The following is a 24,641-nucleotide window of genomic DNA, read 5'->3' on the forward strand; positions in this document are numbered from 1 at the left end:
TGCCATTAGTAGGTGGATCCCATTATATGCCAATCAGGGCTCTAAGGGGTGTGGCCTAGAGCCCGAGCCAATCAGAAATCCTGGAATGGGAACTCTCCAATCAGGCACGCAGTGGAAGGGCGGGACTTCCGGGACCTGTGGGGGGTGGGGGGAGGTGGGAGGTGAGGGGCCTTTGTCTCCTGCCTCTCCTCCACGCTCCTTTTTGTCGTCAGTGCTCCTTCTTCTTTGCTTTGGGAAAGTCAGGTAACCCTCAGCCTTTGTCACCCTCTGAACTGCGGGTTCTGAAACATCTGCAAGAAGGATCCCAGGGCACCACGGAAGTTGGAAAATGGTGAGTGTGTGGGGCCGGCTGTGCAAGGGGATTTGAAACCCAGTGGAACTGGCTGTGGCAGGACCCCGGCTTCCCGCCAGACCCGGAGTCTGGGGACAAGGGACTCATTAGGCCTGCTTGGCCCTCAGTCCCCTGCTGCTTAGAGCAGGGTTGGGCCGCAGCTGGAACCAGGAGCGCCCTGTCTCATCCCCCCAGGCATCTGTGGCCCAGTGGGAGTCATCTGGGTAGTTCTGTGATGCAGCCCTGCGTTTCCACTACATTGTGGGGTGACTACAGGGTCATCAGGGAGGAATTTAAGCTGGGCTGCAGGGTTCATGCGTGGGAGGATCTGTAGCCCCTGGGGTCCCCACCACTCCACTCTCATGTTAAAAATTAAACTAAGGCACCGCTTAAAAAGGTGACAGAATTTATTAAAGCAAACTGCGATTTATGGTTCTGAGAGCAGTCATCTATGGTTTGTTTTTGAGGTCCATCAGGAGGGCTTAAATCAAAGACTTTCAAAAAGTCCAGGAGACAGCAAACCAAATTCAATAATTCAGTGGTTATAGTTGTGTAGTCTTTATGTCATCATAAAAAGGAGTCATATAAAAGTAGATTTCAGAAAAACTCTATTTATATATTGCATTTTTAAAACTTATTTTTTTTTTTTTTGAGACAAGAGTCTCGCTTTGTTGCCCAGGCTACATTGAGTGCTCTAGTGTCAGCCTGGCTGGCTCACAGCAACCTCAAACTCCTGGGCTCATGCAGTCCTCCTGCCTCAGTCTCCCAAGTAGCTGGTACTAACGGCATGGGTCACTATGTCTGGCTAATTTTTTCTATATATATTAGTTGGCCAATTAATTTCTTTCTATTTATAGTAGAGATGGGGTCTCGCTCTTGCTCAGGCTGGTTTTGAACTCTTGACCTCGAGCAATCCGCCCCCCTGGGCCTCCCAGAGTGCTGGGATTACAGGCCTGAGCCATCACACTCAGCCTGCCAGTGATTTTTAATAGAATTTCAGGGCTTTGCTTTGGCAAGTATACCCAGCAATTGAAATAGAAACAAATTTTTGTTGCATTTTGGTTGCAGAAAAATGAATAGGTTTCTACAAGTAAGTGTGGGCAAAAAATTAGTGAGTGACAAAGAGTCACCACACACCTATTTCTGCTTCTTTTCTTTTTTTTAGGGTTGAGGATTTGTGAAAGTGGATCACTCTGTTTTGTGTCCTGTTATCTGGATATTGGAGTTTAACAATAAAGCCTATGAGATGGGATTTGGCAACTCTTAGAAGAGTTCACATGCCATTGTTTCCTAAATGATTTGTTATAATGAAAATAATAAATGACCTACTTATTGTCTAAAAGAGATAAATACTTTTGGTTTTCCTTTAGAAATATGAAATTTAAGTGCCTTACAATTTCTGTGATATTATGATAGATATATTTTGTTTTTCTATGCATGATTCTTGGCTCTCAGCTCCTGTAGACTTTGTTATTTTCTAAATGTCTATAGCAATAACAATATCTTTTTGTTAAAATATTTGGCCTTTCTTTCTTGGTTCCTGAAGTATTTCCTGAATGGTAAAGGTGAAAGGCAATCTTTTGTTATTTATAATTAGCCTATCAAACACTTCTGAGCTTATGTTAATAAGGCAGTTTTTATAAAACTCCCAGAAATCACTGGGTGGGAGGCTGGTTGCCAGGGAAACCGGCCATTTGCTTGAAGGGATGGAATTTTCAGTCCTATTCCCAGCCTTTGGGCAGCAGGGAGGGGCTGAAGGTCAATTGGATTGTAAATAACTTATATAGATAAACTAATTATGCTTATAAATGAAGCTACTATAAAAACCCCAAAGGACAGGGTTTGGAGAACTTCTAGATAGCTGAACAAGTGGTGGTTCCTGGAAGTGGGGAGCCTATCAAGGGCTTGAATCTGCACCCCTTCTTCCCCATACCTTGCCTTATGTATCTCCTGACCTGGATTTTTGTTTATATATTTCAAGATATCCTTTGTGATAAATCAGTGAAAATAATAAATATTTTCTTGAGCTTTGTGAGCTGGTCTAGGAAATGAATCAAATATACAGAGGAGGTCATGAAACTCCAACTTGAGGCTGGTCTATCAGAAGTTTTGGAGTCCTGGACCTGCAAGGGGTGTCTGAAAGAGGGGATAGTTTTGGGGGTTGAATCCTAAACCTGTGTGATTTGAGACTATCTTCAGTCAGATAGTATCAGATTGAGCTGTATTTGAGGACAGTTACCCGCAAAATTGATTGCTTGTTTGTTATTATGGGGAAATTTGTACACATTGGTCCTATAAATCTTCTGTGTTGGTTGTTGTCCTGTGAGAGCAGAGTAAAAACACTGTGGTCTGAGTATTTTCCCTTCAGAATTGTTCTCCCTTCTATAAACCTATAAACTTAGTTTAAGAAATTTTGCTAGATTCTTCAAACACTGGGTATTCTTTTATTTACAATGAAATGAGTAACCCTGAATGAGAAGCAGAGGCATGGAACCAGGGCCTCCAAGCTTACCCCAATCTTCAGCCTGTAAAAGGAAGTCATTGAATGCCCAGTGAGTTTTTCCTAAGGGGCCTAACTCTTAGGTGTTCTAGCCTACTCATGTCTGCCAGGGAAGGAGCTCTTTATAGTGAAAGAAGCTACAGACCCCTGGAAAGCTAGGAACAAGGACCCATTGGAAGGTTTGTTGGTTTAGGGATGGAAAACTGTGTGATACTCCTTCTGGGAGTGCATCTGTTATTGTCCTGGGACTGTTTTTAGACATTGGCAAATACAACCATTTCAGATTTAGGTGAGAAGTGTCTTTATTGTGAAGGAGTATTGCGACTGTGGGAAGCACCAAATATAAGATCTGCAAGCATCTCAAACGTTAGGCAAAAAGGGGCTTCCTTTTATAGGAAAGAGAAAATGAGATTAGAAACAGCATTTCAGGGAGATGTCAGGATGTCAGCTGGCACAAGTAGACGATAAATCAGAGAATGAATTACCCTGAAGACAGACTATTCTTAGGAGGGGCAGAGAGTGGGGTTATATACTGGTTAATTCTGAGGGAGGATGACAGTTCAGGGGCCTGGCAAAAGGAGAATAACTTAGCTCACATATGGTTAGCAAGTATTTAGTTTACACTAGTGAATACAGAATTGTTCTTCTAATTGTTTGTGAAGCAAAAATGGGATTTTTAGGGTCTGTGTCTGGCTTTGTGATAGGTAAAATAGGGAGCATCATCTAAGTCATAACATAAAGGGTGTTTCTTTGCAGTGAGCTGCTCTTAATGAACAAAAAGGATGGGAGATTTCTTTAATCAATCTCAGCTATTTACCAGCATTAGTTTCTAGTGCCATCTTGCCCCACCACTTTGTCTTGCTCTGCACATTTCTTCCATTTGGCCATTCCTGCGTGTACCAATTCTAATAAACTGTAAAATGTAATTAAAATGTTTTGCTGTGTTCTATGAGTAGTTATAGTGAATTAGTGGAGCTGAGAAGGGAGTTATGGGAATGCTCAATTTATAGGCAGTTTAGAAGTGTAAATACTAAAAAGACATTGATCTTCAATTTAGCAGCACAAGGATGGGTCAACAATACCTGACCTGATTCCCTTCACAAGATTAGAGATATTTTTAAGGTTTGTTTTTTTTTTTGTTTTTTTATTTATTTATTTTTTTTTTTTAGACCCCATTGATACCTTGATGTTTGTTTTTTATTTCAACAATTATGGGGGTACAAATTTTAAGGTTTCAAATAATGCCCTTTCCCTCCTCTCCCCACAAGTCTGAGTTTCCAGCTCGACCATTCCCCAAATGGTGGAAATCTCACTCATTATGTATGCCACCTCCCTCCCCCTCCCACCTGCCCAATACCCAATTACTGTAGTTCCTATGTGTCCAATTAGGTGCTGCTCAGTTAATACCAGTTTGCTGGTGAGTATATGTGATGCTTATTTTTCCATTCTAGGGATACTTCACTTAATAGTATGGGTTCCAGCTCTAAGCAGGAAAATACAAGATGTTCTATATCACCATTGTTTCCTATAGCTGAATAGTACTCCATGGTATACATATACCACATTTTATTAATCCACTCTTGGATTGATGGGCACTTGGGCAAGTTTACACAGCCTTGCAATTATGAATTGTGCTGCTATAAACATTCGAGTGCAGGTGTCTTTTTGGGAAAGTTTCATTGGATCTTTTGGGTAGATGTCCAGTAATGGGATTGCTGGATCAAATGGTAGATCCACTTGTATCACTTTAAGGTATCTCCATATTGCTTTCCACAGAGGTTTAATTAGTTTGCAGTCCCACTAGCAGTGTAGGAGTGTTCCTATCTCTCCACATCCATACCAGCATTTATTGTTTGGGGACTTTTTAATAAAGGCCATTTTCACTGGAGTTAAGTGATATCTCATTGTGGTTTTGATTTGCATTTCCCTAATGATTAGATATGTTGAGCATTTTTTTTCATATGTTTGTTGGCCATTCTTCTGTCTTCTTTAGAAAAGTTTCTTGTGTTTTGTAAGGGCAGGTCAGTATGGTCCATATTCTCACTGCTGCAGCAAAAATTGCTGGTGACTTTGGCAGGACAGAAAAGCTGAGGGCAGGAAAGGAAAAAACCTCAAATTTTGATCTATATGTAGGAGATCATTGCTTCTAACTTTCTCCTGTGATAAAGGACAGGGAAGTGTGAATTTTTCTGCACCATGGTCCTTTTGCTGTGGGTGAGGTGGTAGCAGGGGAAAAGGTTGTGCGAACACCTTTAGATGCATATTCTCAAGATACATGTGTGATCTTTCCAGATAATCTTAACTAAGAAGGTATTTCTCGAAGGAGGAAGAGAAAGAAATGGCTAGTTCTCCTGGGAACGTGTCCCAGGTCAGGGGCTATGTTCACTTTTCCTCTTGTTATGTCTTGTGTACAGACTTTGCATTGTTGTTCCTACCTAATGCCTTCATTTCAAATACTTTTTTCCCTCTTTTTCTTAATGATAGTCGAGGAGCTCTGAAAAATTATTCTCCCCCTATATGCCAGAGCCTTCTCTCCATCCATGCTTATGCACCATGAACAATTGTCACCATAAATTTAAAACTTGCAATATTGAAAATATTCCCTTTGTTGCTGTTGAACATCTTGGAGGCAGAATCTTGGATGCCCAAGATTACTATTGGAGATGAGTTCAATCCCCAGGATATCAGTGAAGAAGGGGTACATGTACGGTTTATGTTCTATCTAGATGCTCCATCAGTTCTGTGCAGAAAGAGATTAGTGGAATACACATTAATTGTTTAGATAACTTAGAAAGTTCTGCGAAAAAGAATAATTAGAAGACACTAGTTCTCTGGGATACTAAAGAAAGACTATTTAAATACATTATTTGAGATGACAGAACATGAGAGATAACTGTAGCTTGAACTTTGCATAAAACTCATGTTCATGATTAGATTCAGATGATAATTTACTGTTTTCTTTTGGCCAAAAATATCAAAATATCACAGCAGTGGTGGTATGTCTGTGTGCATTGATACCTGATAGTAATTTGTTGTATTATAGTTGGTATTAATTTCATTCACTTGGTTAATGTGTTCTCTATCATTTTTCTAGTATAGAGTTAATTATTTTCCTGTCAATTATGAAGTACCTTGTGAAGATTTACTTAGTGATGAGCATAAACCATCACAGTTTATGTGGAAGCTCTTCTTTTATATTAGATTCCATTTGCATATTACTTGCTCTGGAAAGTAAAGTCTCTCATCTTTGTTTCCTGGAACAGTGAACTCAGATGAAGCCAGGTTCTGCTGCTTACTGAATGTTTGAAAAATATTTCCTTTCTACCAGAAGCAATGATGTCACTGCTGAGTTTGTTAGAAATTCAGAAACTCAGGCTTCACTCCAGATTTTTGAAATCAAAAATTTGTATTTTAGGATTATTTCTAGTTTGTTGTTGTACGTAATAAAGTCTTTGCAAAATTTAAGAAGCATTAATATCTTCTAAGTCAACATGATTTTTCTATCTGAAAAATATACACAACTTATCCTGTATGATGTAAATATAGTACTCACAAATATAAATGTCTATGTTGGTGACTGGAATTTTATTCCTTATCCAGAAAATTATAATATCTACATGAGATTTGTGGACCTTATGTCACCCTCTCTCTCCAGAGTTAGATAATATATTAGAGAATATTTTTGTGTTAAAATTTGTCTGCTTGAATAATTCCAGTTATTCATATGAGTCAGAACCAGTTCTCTTCACTCCATTATTTCACCAGCTGTGAGATTAAGAATTCTCTACATGACCACTTGGTGAATATGTGTTTTGTTTTGTTTTGTTTCAGGGACTGTTGACATTCAGGGATGTGGCCATAGAATTCTCTCTGGAGGAGTGGGCATGTCTTGACAATGCTCAGCAGAAGTTGTATAGAGATGTGATGCTTGAGAACTACAGACATTTGGTGTTCATGGGTAAAGATCATTTCAATACACAATTTTTATTTCATACTACAGATTTTATATTCTAACTTTGTAGAATTTTTCCGGGATTTTCTTCTTTGCATGATGGAAGTTAAGATGTTTGTTTTCAAGGAAAAATTTGTTGGTATAGGAAAGAAAATCTTCAATCTGTTTTATCTTGACATGAATCTTTCCCTTTCTTGAACTGCTCTGTACCCTTCACTCTTCGTCAGTGGTAATTCCAAAACATTAGTGGCATAAGATGCTATTGCTCACATCTTAAATTCCAATTTCCATAACCAACATTTGATTCCACAGTATTGGGCAATGGAGCTAAGGACCCCCAAATTTTAAATACTTTCTAAATATTCTAAAGTGTCTGTTAGAAATTAGTATTTTGGGATTTTTTTAAGAATCTTTCTATATTGTTCCCCTTTCTCTACTGAGCACAGTACTCAATTGGTAATGGAAGAATCCCAAAAATATGTTACATTTTTCAAATAAAACAGGTCTTGTTGCCTCTAAGCCAGACCTGATCACCTGTCTGGAGCAAGGAAAAGAGCCTTGGAATGTGAAGACGAAGAAGACAGTAGCCAAAAACTCAGGTAGGTGGGAGTGAATAAAGCAGATGACACATATTAGAAGTTCAAAGGTCAAGGAAGAAGCCAGACCTTAAAAAGTGCTTTGGAAAACTCTGCTTCAATGGAAATTGGATCTGGGAAGCCTGGGTTTCTTTCTCTTAATCTTTGATAGAGGCTTCCCTGTCCCTTATTCTTAAATTATCTAAGGACTTTATTTTTCTTTATTGTTCTTTTTTTTTTTTTTTTTTTTTTGAGACAGAGTCTCGCTTTGTTGTCCAGGCTAGAGTGAGTGCCGTGGCATCAGCCTAGCTCACAGCAACCTCAAACTCCTGGGCTCGAGAGATCCTCCTGCCTCAGCCTCCCGAGTAGCTGGGACTACAGGCATGCGCCACCATGCCTGGCTCATTTTCCTATATATATTAGTTGGCCAATTAATTTCTTTCTATTTATAGTAGAGACGGGGTCTCGCTCTTGCTCAGGCTGGTTTTGAACTCCTGACCTCGAGCAATCCGCCCGCCTCGGCCTCCCAGAGAGCTAGGATTCCAGGCGGGAGCCACCGCGCCCGGCCTTTTATTGTTCTTTTAAGGTTAGAGTGAGAACAAAAGCCCTACTCTTGGTTTATAATGGACTGCAGGTACTGACTGTGTTCCATTACATTACAAGACATGGAAATATGTGTGTATATTTGAGAAAATCTATGGTAATGAATTTTTTTTTGAGACTGAATCTCACTCTCTCAACCTGGATAGAGTGCAATGCATTGTGGTAGCTCACTGAATCTTCAAACTCTTGGGCTCAAGTGATCCTCCTGCTCAGTATCCTGAGTAGCTGACACTATAGGCATGTGCCAAAGTCCCTGGCTACTTTTTCTATTTTTAGTAAAGATGGTGTCTTGCTATTGCTCTGACTAGTCTTGAACTCCTGAGCTCAAGCGATCCTCCTCCTTTGCCCTCCCAGAGCACTAGGATTACAAGCACGAGCCTCCACACCAGTCTGCAAACCATCTTTTAATTGCTCTGCATTTATTGCATCATGTCTGGAATGTGTGAGTGTGGTGGTGATATTGGTATTTAGTTCAGAAATCCCAGGGTCACCACAAGCAGATGTTATATGTTTTCTGCTTTAGTTTTTGTTATCCTGTGAAATGATTAAATGCGTTTCTATAGAAATTCATGCTCATTATCAGAACACTAAGTATCTCCTTAAATATTAGAAAAGATAATGTTATTTTACATCAAAATTCTGGGTTTTTTTTTTGTGACTCTGATTAATAATTTAATTCTATGTGCCCAAATTTCTAAATTTTAATATAGTTTAATGTATGTACACTTTACATTTTTTTTTTAGTCAGAGTCTCCCTTCGTTGCCTGTGCTAGGGTGCTGTGGCATCAGCCTACATCACAGCAACCTCAAAATCCTGGGTTAGAGCAATCCTACTGCCTCAGCCTTTGGAGTAGCTGGGACTACAGGCATGTGCCAAAATGCTCGGCTAATTTTTTCTATATATTTTTGTTTGCCAATTCATTTCTTTCTATTTTTAGTAGTAGGGGTCTTGCTCTTGCTCAGTCTGGGTTCAAATGCCTGACCAGGAGCGATTTGCCCACCTCGGCCTCCCAGAGTGCTAGAATTATAGGCGTGAGCCACTAAGCCCTGCAGTACCCTACAATTGTGAAATATGTTTGGGGTGCATAGAACACTGCTGAGCATACATTAAACTCCCAGTCTTTAACTGTTACCAACTCTAATTCTATAATTTTCTCTTGTTTAGTATGAAGCCTACTGGTACTGTGTCATTCAAATGTTTATGTGTGTATATATATGTGTTTGTGTGTGTCATATGAATTTTCTTCAGAAATAAAAATAGTATAACTATATAATTATTATGTACTATGTAATTATTTGATATATTATATGTTTTGATATGATTAACACAACCAAGTTAATGGAAATATATATTACCTCACAATTACTTATTTTTTTTATAGTGAGAATACTTAAGGTCTACAGTCAGTAAATTTTAAGATGCAAAACATTATTATTAGCTATAGACACCATGATATACATTATGTCTACAAAACTTTTTGGTCTTGTAACTTAATGTTTGTACTCTTGAACCACATCTTTGCTTTTTTTTTCACCTCAGGCCCTGGAAATTAGCCTTGTAATCTCTGTTTCTACGAGTTTAAACTTTTTAGATTCCCCATGTATGTAAGATTATACAGTATTTATGTTTGTGTGCTTGAATGATTTCAGTTAGCATAATGTCCTCCACGTCTATCCATGTTGTAGAAATGATTGAATACAATTTTTATAGCTGAGTGATATTCTATTTTGCATATGTACCCTATTTTCTTTATTCATTCAGCTTTTACAAATGTTTAGGTTGTTTTCATGTCTTGGCAATTTTGAATAATGTTGCAATAAACATGAGGATGCAGATATTTGTTCAAGATACTGATTTTATTTCCTTTGGTTATATACATAGAAGTGAGGCGGTTGCATTGTATGGTAGTCCTTTTCTATTTTATTGTTTAAAGAATTTCTGTATTGGTTTTCATAATTGACCAATTTAAACTTACCAACTGGTTACAGGATTTCTTTTTCTTTTTCTTCATGTTCTTATTAAATCTTATCTGTTCCTTTTGATGTGAGACATTCTATCAGGTATACAGTGATAATTCATCACGATTTTGATTTTCAATTCTCTGATGATTTGTGATATTGAGATATTATAAGTGATATTGACATACTTGTTGGTCATTTATTTGTATGACTTCATCTAGAAGATATGCATTTAGTCTTTGCCTATTTTCAAAAAAAAAATATTTATTATTATTTTTACCTTTGATTTGAATAACTTTCTTACATAATTGGGATATTAACCTCTTATTAGGTATATTATTTGTAAATCAGAAAATACTCTTTTTTATTGTTTTGTTTTCCATACAGAAGCTTTTTAATTTGTTGCAGCCCAACTTGTTTTATATTTCTTTTGGTTTTCATACCTTTGGTGTCATATCTAAAAAAATGTATTACTAATATCAATACCAAGAAGGTTTTTTAAATATGTTTTAAAATTTTAAAGGATTTATGTCTTACATGAGACTTTTTGTTTTATTCTGAGTTAATTTTTGATAGTGCTATAAGCAAAATTATCTAATCTTATTTTTGCTTACGAATATCCTGTTTTCCTAGCACCAATTGAAGAGACCGTTCTTTTTGCATTTTGTATTCTTGTTGTCCCTATCTAATGGCACACTGTTTGGGGTTTTACTGATGACAAGTTCATATCATCAGCAAAGAGAGATAGTTTCATCTCTTCTGCCCCTATTTGCATGCACATGATTTGATTCTCTTGTCTGTTGCTCTGGCTAGGACTTCCAGCACTATGTTGAATAGAAGCAGTGATAGAGGGCAACTTTGTTTGGTTTCAGTTCTAAGTGGGAATGCTTTCAGTTTTTCCCCATTCAGTATGATGATGGCTGTGGGTTTGTCATATGTGGCTTACCTTTTGTAGGTAAGTCCTGTCTCTGCCTATTTTATTAAGCATTCTTATCACAAAAGGATGTTGAATGTTTTCAAATGTGTTTTCTGTGTCTATTAAGAGGATCATATGGTCTTAGTTTTTGCTTCTATTTATGTGGTAAGTTGAATTTATAGATTTGCAGATGTAGAACCATCCCTGCTTCTCTGGGATGAAACTCACTTGATCGTCATAGATTATTTTTTTATAATAAGCTGAATTCTGTTTGCTAGGATTTTGTTGAGAATTCTTACATCTATATTCATAAGGGATATTGGCCTGTAGTTTTGTTTTTTTGTTGCATCCTTTCCTGGTTTTCATATCAGGGTGATGTTAGCTTCAAAACAACATGTCAGAGAGGTTAACTTCCTTCTCCATCTTGTTAAATATTTTCTGCAGGATAGGCGCCACTTCTTTTTGTAGGTCTGGTAAAATTAGAGTGTGAAAAAATCTGGTTCGGGACTTTTCTTTTCAGGAAAGTTTTTTTAGTGCTGTTTCAGTTTTGGACCTTGATATTTGTCTGTTCAGGAATTCTATTTCTTCCTGATTGAGAGTAGTGAGGCTGTGTATTTCTAAGAATTTGTCCACTTCCTACACATTTTCCAGTTTACGTGCATAGCAGTTTTTATAAAATTCGTGGATGATATTTTGTATTTCCATCGCATCATTGTAATTTCTCCTTTTTCTTTCCTATTGGAGCTTTAGAGTTCTTTCTGATATGCTTCTCATTAATCTATGCAAAGGCGAGTCACTTTTATTTATTTTTTCAAAGAACTAACTTTTTTAAAATTAATCTTTTATACAGGTCTTTTGTTATCAATTTAATTTAGTTTTGCTCTGATCTTTGTGATGTCATTTCTTTTGGTGGGTTTGGGGTCGGTTTGCTCATCCTTTCCAGTTCTTGAGACAATTCATTAGATGGTTTATTTGTGATCTTTCTGTCTTCATTTCTTCTGGTAGGTTTGGGGTTAGTTTGCTCATTCTTGCAGTTCTTTGAGATGATTCATTAGGTTGTTTATTTGTGATCTTTCTGTTTTTTGCTTGTAGGCATTTATGGATATAAATTTTCCTCTCATGACTGCTTTATTTCAATTGCTTTAGTGATTTTTTTTCAAAGTCCTGGATTTTGTGTGTGGTTACTTTGTGTTGGTTATCCATTTTTTTTTTTTTTTTTTTTTTGCACATCATTCAGTTTTCTAACAATCCATGTTCAAAATTCTTCTGTCATTTTAGCATTTGGAATTTAGTTTATGTCCATTGCTAGAGAGCTGGTGTTCCCCCTTGGAGGTGTGCTTTCTGTTTGATTCTTCATACTTCCAGAATTCTTTCACTGATTCCATCCCATGCGGATCAGCTATTGCTTCTTACCTTTAGATTTTCATTTGAATATGACACACCCTGTTTATTCTCTGATCCAGTAGGTGGTGTTTGTGAATGAGGTTCAATTACACCCTTTATGATGAGTCAGTAGATGCAGTAAAAGGGTATGTGCAGAATTACCTCCTGTCAGTTTGTAGCACTTTCTAGGAGGAGCAGGCTGCAGTGTTGTTTGTGGGTTCCGTAACTAGCTTTTATTCCTCTGCAGAGGTCCTCTAATGCCTCAGGTGGTAAGTGGGACCCTGGGACTTCCAGGTGTGTCCTTATTCTTCACCTCAGTGGTAGTAGGTGAGAGAATGCGACTGGACACAGCTGGGTTGGGTGAGCCTGCTCTTAAACTCCACAGATGCTGTTAGCAGGGGTCAAAGATCTATTCTGTACTTCTGAGCAAAGCTTCCAGGGAGGGGCTGAAATTGTCCCATTCAGCTGAAAAGTCCATGTGTGGGAGTGGATCTGTCTGAGACTGCAGTTTGGAGCATGCCTCACTCGTTTTCATCCCCCCATTCCACAGTTTTTCCCGGACTTCTGCCAGCAGTCAAGACCACAAGTCAATTCGTATCCCCTGGCCATGATGTGCACTGGGAGGTTCCCTGCCCAGGATTGCAGCCTGGGCCAGGTGGACAGCCTTCTGGTGGGAAGACTGTTGTCCCTGAAGCATGCTGATCTGCCCCTGAAGACACACACACACGTCAATAGGCTCATTCACAAATATCCATTCTGTGCCCCAGTGTATGTGATCAGGACCTCGGTGTAAGGGATCTCATCTGCAGGCCTGTCTCCTGGGTCCAGGAGATCAAGGTGTCCAAAGTGGATCAACGTTCTCTGCCCCAGGATATGCCCCATTGTTCTGGAGTCCAGGAAGGTGGCACCCTGGAGAGCTGGAGGGTAGGAGGTCACAGTGTGAATACCCCTCAGTCTGCTAGAGGGTCCCAAAAGGAAAGGTCACATTACCTGCAGATGCCTCTGAGTGGTAGCTAAATTGTCTCCCTCACAGCCACAGGTAGGATAGGGTAAGGGTAGAAGGAAGCAGTATGGTGCCTACATATTGGCTAGAGTCTATGGGCTGGGAGGTACCCAAAGGGAGCTGGGATTCTGGTGTCTGCAAGGGGCTCACCACTCACTGGTGGTGGCCATCTCTGGGCTGATGTTGGCAGGTCTCTCTAACTGCTCCGGTGTCCACCAGCAGTCTGAGATGCAAGGGAAGGGAAATTTAACTGCTCCTATTACCCTTCTTTTTACTGGTCTCTATACCTTTTGGGCGGTCTTTCTTTTAATTCTCCTCTACAACTTCTTCCTATAGAGTCTTCTGTAGTTTCAGGCACTCTTCCTTTTGATCCTTGACCAATCTATGTTTTCCTGCCCCTTGGCTTTTTTTCACTTTTTTTCTAAAATTTGTCTTTGTTGCTTAGAGACTCTGGCTGGTGGGTTTTCTCATCAACTTTCTTGCCCTTCTGTCATCTTAAATTTGATTAGGATTTTTACGTGTTCTAACAGAAGACAGCATATGTAATTGAAAATATTATATACTTTGCTGCTTTGACTTGATAATTCTGTATTTGTCTGTTAGTTCTAATTGCTATATAATATTTATGTTTTCAACTTTCTTATTGATCTTTTGTCTAATTCTCCTATCATTATAGATGGTGTGGCCTTAAAATAAACAGCAACCATGTTGCTGTGTTATTTTTTGCTTCACTTCTGCCAATATTTTTTTCCAGTGTTTGAAATCCCTGATGTTATATATACATGTAATTTATATATTATATAACATATAATCCATAGCATATAACATATATATATATATTTTTTCCTTTTTTTTTATTTCGGCATATTATGGGGGTACAGATTTTAAGGTTTAAATAAATGCCCATTTCCCCACCCCCACAAGTCTGAGTCTCCATCATGACCATCCCCCAGATGGTGCACATCTCACTCATTATATATGTATATACCCGCCCCCCTCCCCCCTCCCACCCGCCCAATACCCTATCACTGTAGTACCTATGTGTCCACTTAGGTGCTGTTCAGTTAATACCAATTTTCTGGTGAGTATATGTGGTGCATGTTTTTCCATTCTTGGGAAACTTCACTTAATAGTATGGGTTCCAACTCTAACCAGGAAAATATAAGATGTGCTATGTCACCATTGTTTCTTAGAGCTGAATAGTACTCCATGGTATACATATACCACATTTTATTAATCCATTCTTGGATTGATGGGCACTTGGGCTGTTTCCACAGCCTTGCAATTATGAATTGTGCTACTATAAACATTCGAGTGCAGGTGTCTTTTTTGTAGAGTGTCATTGGATCTTTTGGGTAGATGCCCAGCAATGGGATTGCTGTATCGAATGGTAGATTCACTTGTATCGCTTTAAGGTATCTCCATATTGCTTTCCAAAGAGGTTGAAGTAGTTTGCAGTCCCACCAGCAGTGTAGGAGTGTTCCTCTCTCTCCGCATCCATGCCGGCATTTACTACTTGGAGGCTTTTTGATAAAGGCCATTCTCACTGGGGTTAAGTGATATCTCATTGTGGTTTTGATTTGCATTTCCCTGATGATTAGAGATGTTGAGCATTTTTTCATATGTTTGTTGGCCATTCTTCTGTCTTCTTTAGAAAAGTTTCTGTTAAAGTCCTTTGCCCACTTTTTGATAGGGTTATTTGATTTTTTCTTCCTCATTTTCGTGAGTTCTAAGTATATTATAGTTATCAGTTTCTTATAGGATGCAAAAATTTTCTCCCATTCTGTAGGTTGTCTGTTTACTTTCATGACTATTTCTTTGGCTGTGCAGAAGCTTTGTAGTTTGATCATGTCCCATTTATTTTTGTTGCTGCTGTGATTGCCTTTGGGGACTTCTTCATAAACTCTTTGCCTAGGCCGATGTCTAGGAGAGTGTTTCCAACTTTTTCCTCTAGAGTTCTAATAGTTTCATACCTTAGGTTTAAGTCTGTTATCCAGCGTGAGTTGGTTTTTGTGAGAGGTGAAAGGTGTGGGTCCTGTTTTAGCCTTCTACAGGTGGCTATCCAGTTTTCCCAGCACCATTTATTGAAAAGGGATTCGTTTCCCCAGCATATGTTTTTGTCTGCTTTGTCAAAGATTAGATGGCTATATGAGGATGGTTTTATATCAGGATTCTCACATGTATTCCACTGGTCCATATTCCTATTTTTTGTGCCAAAACCATATTGTTTTAATTACTACAGCTTTGTAGTATAGTTTGATATCTGGCATATTAATTCCTCCCATTTTGTTTTTGTTGCCTAGAATTGCTTTTGATATTTGGGGTCTTCTTTGGTTCCATACGAAGCGTAAAATTATTTTTTCTATATCTGTGAAGAATGCTGATGGAATTTTAATAGGTATTGCATTGAATCTGTAGATTAGTTTGGGTAGTATAGACATTTTGATGATATTGAGTCTGCCGATCCACGAGCATGGTATGGATTTCCATCTGTTTACATCCTCTGCTATTTCCTTCCTCAGTGTTTCATAGTTCTCCCTGTAGAGGTCTTTTACCTCCTTTGTTAAGTATATTCCTAGGTACTTTAATTTCTTTGTTCCTATTGTGAAGGGAATTGAGTTTTTGATTTGGTTCTCAATTAGATTGTTGTTGGCATATATGAATGCCTCTGATTTCTGTGTGTTGATTTTGTATCCTGAGACTTTACTAAATTCATTGATCAGTTCCAGGAGTTTGTTGGTTGAATCTTTGGGGTTTTCCAGATACAATATCATATCATCAGCAAACAGTGAAAGTTTGATCTCTTCTGCCCCTATTTGGATAGCTTTAATTCCATTTACCTGTCTGATTGTTGTAGCCAAGACTTCCAGCACTATGTTGAATAGAAGTGGAGATAGTGGGCAGCCTTGTCTGGTCCCAGTTGTAAGTGGGAATGATTTTAATTTTTCCCCATTCAGTATGATGTTGGCTATGGTCTGTCATATATGGCTTGTATCATTTTTAGGTATGTCCCTTGTATGCCTATTTTCTTAAGTGTTCGTATCATGAAAGGGTGTTGAATTTTGTCAAAAGGTTTTTCTGCATCTATTGAAAGAATCATGTGAACTTTGTTTTTGCTTCTGTTTATGTGGTGAAATGCATTTATAGATTTACGTATGTTGAACCATCCCTGCAACCCTGGGATGAAGCTCACTTGGTCATGATGGATTATTTTTTTGATAAGCATCTGGATTCGGTTAGCTAAGATTTTGTTGAAAATTTTTGCATCTATATTCATTAGGGATATTGGTCTGTAGTTTTCTTTTTTTTTTGCATCCTTTCCTGGTTTTGGTATCAGAGTAATATTTGCTTCATAAAAGGTGTCAGGGAGCTTTCCGTTCTTCTCGATGTTGTGGAATAGTTTCTGCAAGATAGGTACTAGTTCTTTTTGTAAGTGTGGTAAAATTCGGGTGTGAAGCCATCGGGACCGGGTCTTTTCTTTTTAGGGAGATTTTTAATTGCTGTTTCTATTTCAGCTGTTGAGATTGGTCTGTACAGGGAATCTATTTCTTCCTGGTTGAGCCTAGGGAGGCTGTGTGTTTCTAGAAATTTGTCCATTTCCTCCACATTTTCCAGTTTGTATTTATAACGATTTTTGTAGTATTCATAAATTATATCTTGTATCTCTTTGGGATTAGTTGTGATATCTCCTTTTTTATTCCTGATGGAGCTTATTAGAGATTTCTCTTTTCTGCTTTTCATTAGCTTAGCCAATGGTTTGTCAATTTTGTTTATTTTTTCAAAGAACCAACGTTTTGTTTTATTAATCTCCTGAAGAGCTTCCCTGTTTTCAATTTCATTTAGTTCTCATTTGATCTTGTTGATTTCACTTCTTCTGCTGGGTTTGGGGTTGGTCTGTTCTTCTTTTTCCAGCTCTTTGAGTCGTTTCATTAGAATGTCTATTTGGGATCTTTTGTCTTTTAGTTATAGGCATTTATGGAGATAAACTTTCCTCTCATAACTGCTTTAGCTTTGTCCCAGAGGAGTTGATAACTTGTCTCTCTATTGTTGTTTTCTTCATAGAATTTTTTTATTTCCGTCTTGATTTCTTCATTTATGAAGTGATCATTTAGTAGGAGGTTGTTTAATTTCCACATTTTTGTGTAGAAATGTGAGTTTCTGTTATGGTTGATTTCTGCTTTTATTCCACTGTGATCTGAGAAGGTACATGGTATGATTTCTATTTTTTTAAATTTCTTGAGATTTTCTTTGTGTCCTAGGATGTGGTCAATCTTAGAGAATGTCCCGTGAGCTTATGAGAAGAACGTATATTAAGTGGTTTGTGGGTAGAATGTCCTGTAGATGTCAGTCAGACCCAGTTGTTCCAAGGTTTTGTTTAGGTCCATTATTTCTTTATTAATTTTCTGTTTGGAAGATCTGTCTTGTCCCATCTGTGAGGTGTTGAAATCTCCGGTGATTATGGAGTTGCTATTAATCCATTTGCTTAGATCCAGTAAGGTTTGCTTTATGAAACTGGGTACACCTAAGTTAGGTGCATATATATTTAAAATTATTATCTCTTCTTGTTGAATTGTGCCCTTCACCATTATATAATGACCCTCTTTGTCTTTCACTACTTTTGTTGCTTTAAAAACTAAATCGTCTGAAATTAGAACTGCCACGCCAGCCTTCTTTTACCTTCCACTTGCCTGGAATACTGATCTCCACCCTTTTACTTTTAGTCTATATGCATCCTTGCAGGTTAGATGTGTTTCTTGAAGACAGCATACACTTGGCCTGTATTTTCTTATCCATTCAGCCAGCCTATGTCTCTTGAGTGGTGAGTTTAAGCCATTCACATTTATTGAGAGAACTGATAGGTAAGGTAGATTACTGTTCATTGTGTTGGGTTGGATGTTGTTGCTTTGATATCTCTTCAGCCATTGTATTATCTGGCCTTTAATCTTTGGGTCTTCGTTGTTTTTATATTCGTGAGTTTTTATTATGGTGCTCCGTGTGTAACACTGCATTCAGTAGTTCTTGTAGGGCTGGTCTTGTCTTGGTGAATTCCCTGAGACTTTGCTTGTCTGAGAATGTCTTTATTTCTCCTTCATATACGAAGCTTAGTTTTGCAGGCAATAAGATTCTAGGCTGGGCATTGTTTTGTTTCAGAAGAGTGAGAATGGGGCCCCAGTCTCTCCTTGCTTGTAAAGTCTCATTAGAGAAGTCTGGTGTTATTCGTATTGGGTTTCCCTTGTAGGTTACTTGCTTCTTTCCTCTTACAGCTCTTAGAAGGGCCTCTTTAGTTGATATTTTGGTTAGTCTGATGACTGCATGACGTGATGTCTTCCTGTTTGCATTGAATCTCCCAGGGGTCCTCTGGGCTTCTTGAACTTGTATATCAAGATTTTGAGCAAGGCCTGAGAAATTTTCCTCTATTATATCTTCAAAAAGATTGTCCAGCCCTTGAGTGTTGTCTTCTTCCCCTTCTGCTAACCCTATGACCCTCACGTTAGGTTTTTTCACATAATCCCACAGCTCTTGTAGGCTTTCCTCTTTTCTCTTGTTTCTCTCCTCTATCTCTGTGACTGATTTATTTAATTGGAAGGTGTTATCTTCAATCTCTGAGATTCTTTCTTCTGTTTGATCTACCCTGTTCTTGAGATTTTCCACAGTATTTTGTAATTTTCTGAGTTGATTATTCATCTCCAGGACTTCGGTTAAAGTTTTCTTCACTGTTTCGATCTCTTTAGTGAACCTTTGTTCCATATCCTGGAGGCTTTTTGTGGTTTCTTTGTGTTGGTTATTGAGTTGTTGTTGCAGGTTGGTGAGTGTTCTTATGATCCACGAAATTCCTCTTCTGTCATATTGGTTGCCTGATTTTGGTTGGTGTCCATTTCTAGGGGGCTGGTGATCCTCTTTGGGCGTGTGTTTTCTGTTTGGTTCTTCATGTTTCCTGAGTTCTTTCGCTGATTTCTTTCCATGCTGATCCGTTGTTGTTTCTTTCCTTTAGGTTTTTGTTTGGGTATTCACACACCTTGTTTAGTTTCTGAGCCATTAGGTGGTGTCTGTGGGTGAGATTCGACCACTCCCTGTATATTGAGTCAATGGGTGCCGTGAAATGGCTGTGCAGGATGCCATCCCTCTCAGTAGGTGGCACCAGCTTGGAGGAACAGGCTATGCTGTTGATTTTGCGTCCTGTTATCAGCTCTTGTTCTGGGCGGAGCTCGGTTGGGTAAGCCTGCCCTCAAGCACCACCAATGTCCTTAGCAGGGGTCAAATTCTGGTCTCTGCTTCCAGGAGAAGCTGTCAGGGCGGGGCTGGAATGGTCGCACTCAGCCAGAAAGTCTGCGTGTGGGGGTGGGGCTGTCTGAGACCCACAGTCTAGAGAGGACCTGGCTTCTTTCCACCCTCCCCAACTCCGCAGCTACTCCTGGGTCTCTTCCAGCAGGCCAGACCACACACCACCGGGCCTCCCCGGACTGTGATGCCAGCGGGGAGCTTCCCTGCACAGAACGCCACCTGGGCTGGGTGTACAGCCTCCTTTTGGGAGGAGGGTTGCCCTCTAGGATTCTGATCTGCCCCTGAAGGCACACACACCTCAGTAGCCTGTCCAGGTATAACTCTTCTGTGCCCCGGGCAATGCTTGACCTAGGTGCAGGGGATCTGGTCTGCAGGTCCCACCTCTGAGTCCCAGAGTTCAAATGTATCCCCACCAGGGAGAAGAGTTCTGGTCCCAATTCACCCACAGGGAGCACAGGCTGAGTCTATGTGTCTCAGCCTCTGAGTCAGCACTGTTCTCCTGGGAACACCGTGCCAGCAGCACCTGGGAGGGCTGGCGGGTAGGCAGCTCACAGTCTGAGTTCCCCTGAGTCAGCTGTAGGGTCCCAAAAGGGAAGGTCCTGTTCCCTGGAGGTGCCTCTGGCGGGTGGCTGTATTGTCTCTCTGGGCAGCCGTGGATAGGGTCAGCGGAGGGGAGGAGGAGGCAATATGGCGCCTGCCGCACGGCTGGGGTCTGTACACACAGAGGTGCCGTGAGGGAGTTGGAAGCCTGGTGCCACGTCTGCTACAGGCTCACTGCTGGCTGTCGGCAGCCGTCTCTGGGCTGGTGTCCGCAGGTATTTCCACACTCTGGGGAGCCCACCCCCTCTCCCAAATGCAGGGGAGCGGAAACAGCAAATCCACCTACCCTTGCTGCTGGTCTCTGGGCTGGTCCGGTGGTCTCAGCCTCCAGTTCTCTTCCGCAGCCTCCTCCCGTGGAGTCTCCCGGGGTCTCAGGTACCCCTCCTTCCAGCCCTCGTCTGCTCAACATATATTTTATAAATATTAAGACACATGTACACTTCACATATATAATAGTTTCCTGGCAAATGGACCTATTTTATCATTATGTAATATCAATCATATTCTTTCATGACAATTTTGCCCTAAAGTGTGCGTTTTGTTTAATATAGTAATAATTATGTATACTGTGTCCACTTAGAGTTACTATTTGTATGGAATATATTTTTCATGTATTTAGTTTCAGCTTTTTTGAGTCCTTGCAGCTAAAAAGAGGTTCTAGTAGACAAAATATTGTAGAAAATTATTTAATCTTGATCCATTCAGCCATATTATCTTCTTTTGATTAAAGAGTTTAATCCATTTATATTAGAAGTTACCACTGAAAGAAATTAAGTTACTCTGACTTTGTTTCTTGTGGCTATGTCCTCACTCATTTCTTCTCTTACTGCCTTAATATATCTTGTATAGATTTTGTAGTTTCTTGCTTTGGTTCCTTTTAAATTTTCTTTAGTTTATCTTCTGTAGTTTCTTTCTCAACACCTTGAGAAATGGAGGGAACAAAAACAAATTAAAGTCACAGCAATGACATAATAAAAAAGTTCTCTAGCATCATTTCTATGCGTAATCCTTAACATTTATTTATCAAATATCTTTATGTATGATTATGTGTTTTGTGAAATAAAATTGCCCTATGTGTAAGCTAATGTTTCAGAATCTGTGCTCTTCATGGTGCCCAGTCATGTTTGAAAATTACAGTTATCTAGAATTCTTGTTCAGTCATTTACTATGTTTATTCAGAATTTTATAGATTAATTTTATAATTTTGTTTTGTGATTTCATAGTTCTTTACATTTTTTCCTCTATCCTTTTTTAACGTAGGCCACTTCACATTAGGGAAGTATGTTTTTTAGTTTTTTTTTTTTTTTTTTTTTTGAGACAGAGTCTCACTTTGTTGCCCAGGCTAGAGTGAGTTCTGTGGCATCAGCCTGGCTCACATCAACCTCAATCTCCGTGGCTCAGCGATCCTACTGCCTCAGCCTCCCGAGTAGCTGGGACTACAGGCATCCGCCACCATGCCCGGCTAATTTTTTATATATATTTTTAATTGGTCAATTAATTTATTTCTATTTTTGGTAGAGACGGGGTCTCGCTCAGGCTGGTTTCGAACTCCGGACCTCGAGCAATCTGCCCGCCTCGGCCTCCCAAAGTGCTAGGATTACAGGCGTGAGCCACCACGCCCGGCCCTGTTTTTTATTTTCTATGTGTATATTTTACTTTTGCATGATAGTTTTGAACTCTGTATACTTTAACATATTGTGGGGCAAAAATAAAATATAAACCAGCCATATATCTTTTGTGAATGTGATTTTCTTTGTGTTTCCTTGCCTGTATAAATATTACTCCTATTTGTTTATGAGTAGTACACTTTTTTCTTGGTGGTAAATGGTTATTTTACCCTGATGGTGAATAGTCATGAAAATTATCTTAAATTCGACACATATTTATTGGTAAAGATATATTATCTTTGTGTGATTCATTTGTGTTAATGAATTATTTGAAGATGATTTTTGAAAAGCTTTTAAACCATTTTTGGTATTATTTATTTTTCATAAAACACATGAAATTTAACATCTTAAATATTTTGATTATACAGTTTATTCACAGTAAGTATATTAAAAATGTTATGCAACATATATCCTTTACAAATACTATTCTATTTTTATTTTGTTTCTAATAATCAACCTACTTTAAGTATTTTATGTAAGTAGATTCATAAAGTTTCATTGTTTGGGTGGCTAGCTTATTTCATTTGGCATAAAGTCATGATTTATCTTTATTGTAAACTTAGAAGATTTTCTCCTTTTTGAAATTGAATAACACTTCATTATTATTATATATCAAATTATATTTATCCATTTGTTTTATGAGGCAGGTCTGGGTTGTATTCATATATTGGCTTTTATGAATAATGTTGCAGTAAATATGGATATGCAAATAACTCTTCATTTGACCATGTATGTGAGGGATTTATATCTGTTCTGCATTTTGTTTCATTGTTCTCGTTGTCTGACTTTATGTCTGTAGCAAACTACTGTGATTACTGTACCTTTGTAAAATGTCTTGAAATCAGAAAATGTGATGCCTCCAACATTATTTCTTTTTTTGAGATTGTTGTTCTCTTCATGGTACTTTGGCATTTCATATGAGTTTTTAACTTCTTTTTCTAAAAAATTTTACTTTGAGAATTTTAAAAAGATGGCATTGAATTTGTAGATCATATTGGGCAGTAGGGACATCTTAAAAATGGTAAGTCTTTCAACCTTTGAAGAGCATTCTCAAGAATGCATCATTTAGTTTCCATCTATTTACAGATATTCTCTTTTTCCATCTGTTATTGATTTCTAGTTTTATTACATTTCAGTCATAAATAATTGTCTGTAATTGTTTAAGTGTTAAAAATATGTAACAAAATGTATTGTGGCGTAATACTATTCTATCCAGGAGAATATTTTTTGAGCTATTGATAAGATTTTGTATTGTATTGTTGCATGGAGTGCTATCTATGTCTATCAGGTATAATTGTTTTATAGTGCTTTAAAGTTCTCTGTTCCCTCAGTTAATATTGTGTCTTGCATTATTATCCATTACCACAAATGGGGTATTCAAGGATCCTACCATTATCACACCGCTATGTATTTCTAGCTTTAATTCTGTCTATGTTTGCTTTCCATATTTGACAACCTTTATTTTACACTTACATATACATACACATGCACACACACAAACACAGACATATATAGAAATGTAAAAATAAATCAGGTTTCAAGTGAATGAACCCTTTTATTATTATTTAATATCATTCTGTATCTTTTGTAACAGGTTTGATTGAAAGTATATTTTGACTTTTTTTTTGACTCAAAATATATTGTGCCTAATTTTGACCTCCCCTGCTCTAATTTGATTAACATTTGCATGAAATGTCTTTTTCTGTGCTATGAATTTTATTTCATATTTTCTCGTTTGATGTAAGGTGGTTCTCTTGCAGACAGTATATAGTTGGATGTTTTCAGTAGTATTTTCTTAAATCTCTATCTGTATTCAACGTATGTCTTTTGATTATGAAGTTTACTCCATTAATATTTTCATAATTTTCTGGAAGAGATTGACTTACTGTTGCCATTTTATCAATTGTATTTTTATTGTTGTAGATCTCTTGCTCCTTTTTTTCTCTTTTTTTCCTCCTTTGTGTCTCATTGATTTCTATAGTGACATGGTTTGATGCCTTTGTTATTATTTTAGTGTATCTCTATAGGTATTTTTACTATGGTTACCATGTTGACAACACAGTGTTTCTTAGAGTTACAGCAATATATTTTAAAATGTTAACAACTGAAATTTAGACACAAACAAAAATTTTGCTTCATTATGTCTGCCATTATCTTTGTTATTAGTGTCACCAGTTCTATCTTGTTATTGTATACTCATTAACAGAGGTGTGGTGTTATTTTTCTGTTTTGTCTTCAAATTTTAGATCATAAATAAAAATGTCTTCTGCATTGTTATTATGATAATAGAGAATTTTACTCAGATATACTTGGATATATCCATGTCTTTCCCAGAGTTATTTGATTTCACATAATTTGTGTTATTTTCTAGCATCTTTTTTTTTATTTTTAATACAAGGGGCTCCCTTTAAAATTTCTTGTGGGTAAGAATCCTTTTCAGTATGAATTATCTTGAGAGATGTTTATTTTTCTCCATTTAGAAGAGCGGTTTTGTCAAACATAGTTCTGCTTTAAAGTTTTCATTCTTTTAGCACTTTGACTATATCACCCAACTATTTTCTGACATGCATCTTTTCTGTTGATCAATCCACTAGTAATCTCTAGGAAGCATGCTTATAGATGTCATCAATTTTCTCTTGCTGCTTTGAAGATTCTCCTGTTAATATGACTTTAAAACTTTGCTTACATCCTGTCCTTATGGGTCCTTTTGTGTTTTTCTTAGCTGAAGTATGTTGAGCTTCTCAATTTGTTTGTGTATTTCTTCTTACCTTTGAGAATTTCTAAGTCATTTCTTATTGTATGCCTCAGCTGAACAGTGTATGTTTTCTTCTGCTTCTATGTTTTGTTTATATTATCATTTTCCTGATTTC

At 38.0% G+C, this 24,641-nt stretch overlaps 1 protein-coding gene across 2 annotated transcripts in view; it reads left to right on the plus strand.

Annotated features, from left to right (window-relative positions):
* Positions 1-221: 221 nt before the first annotated feature.
* LOC109729190 (KRAB domain-containing protein 5-like) overlaps positions 222-24,641 on the plus strand; it is a 445,983-nt gene continuing 421,563 nt past the window's right edge. Inside the window, exons 1-3 of one of the 2 annotated variants that reach the window (XM_075998883.1) lie at positions 222-331; positions 6,663-6,789; positions 7,287-7,382. In XM_075998883.1, the coding sequence (XP_075854998.1) occupies positions 329-331; positions 6,663-6,789; positions 7,287-7,382 (226 nt within the window). In that variant the 5' untranslated portion in view covers positions 222-328. Of the gene's footprint in view, positions 332-6,662; positions 6,790-7,286; positions 7,515-24,641 lie in introns of those variants that run through there. The other variant, XM_075998884.1, reaches the window with a different exon arrangement.

This window comes from Microcebus murinus, chromosome 31, assembly GCF_040939455.1.
Source record: "Microcebus murinus isolate Inina chromosome 31, M.murinus_Inina_mat1.0, whole genome shotgun sequence".
In the NCBI taxonomy this organism is placed as follows: Eukaryota; Metazoa; Chordata; class Mammalia; order Primates; family Cheirogaleidae; genus Microcebus; species Microcebus murinus.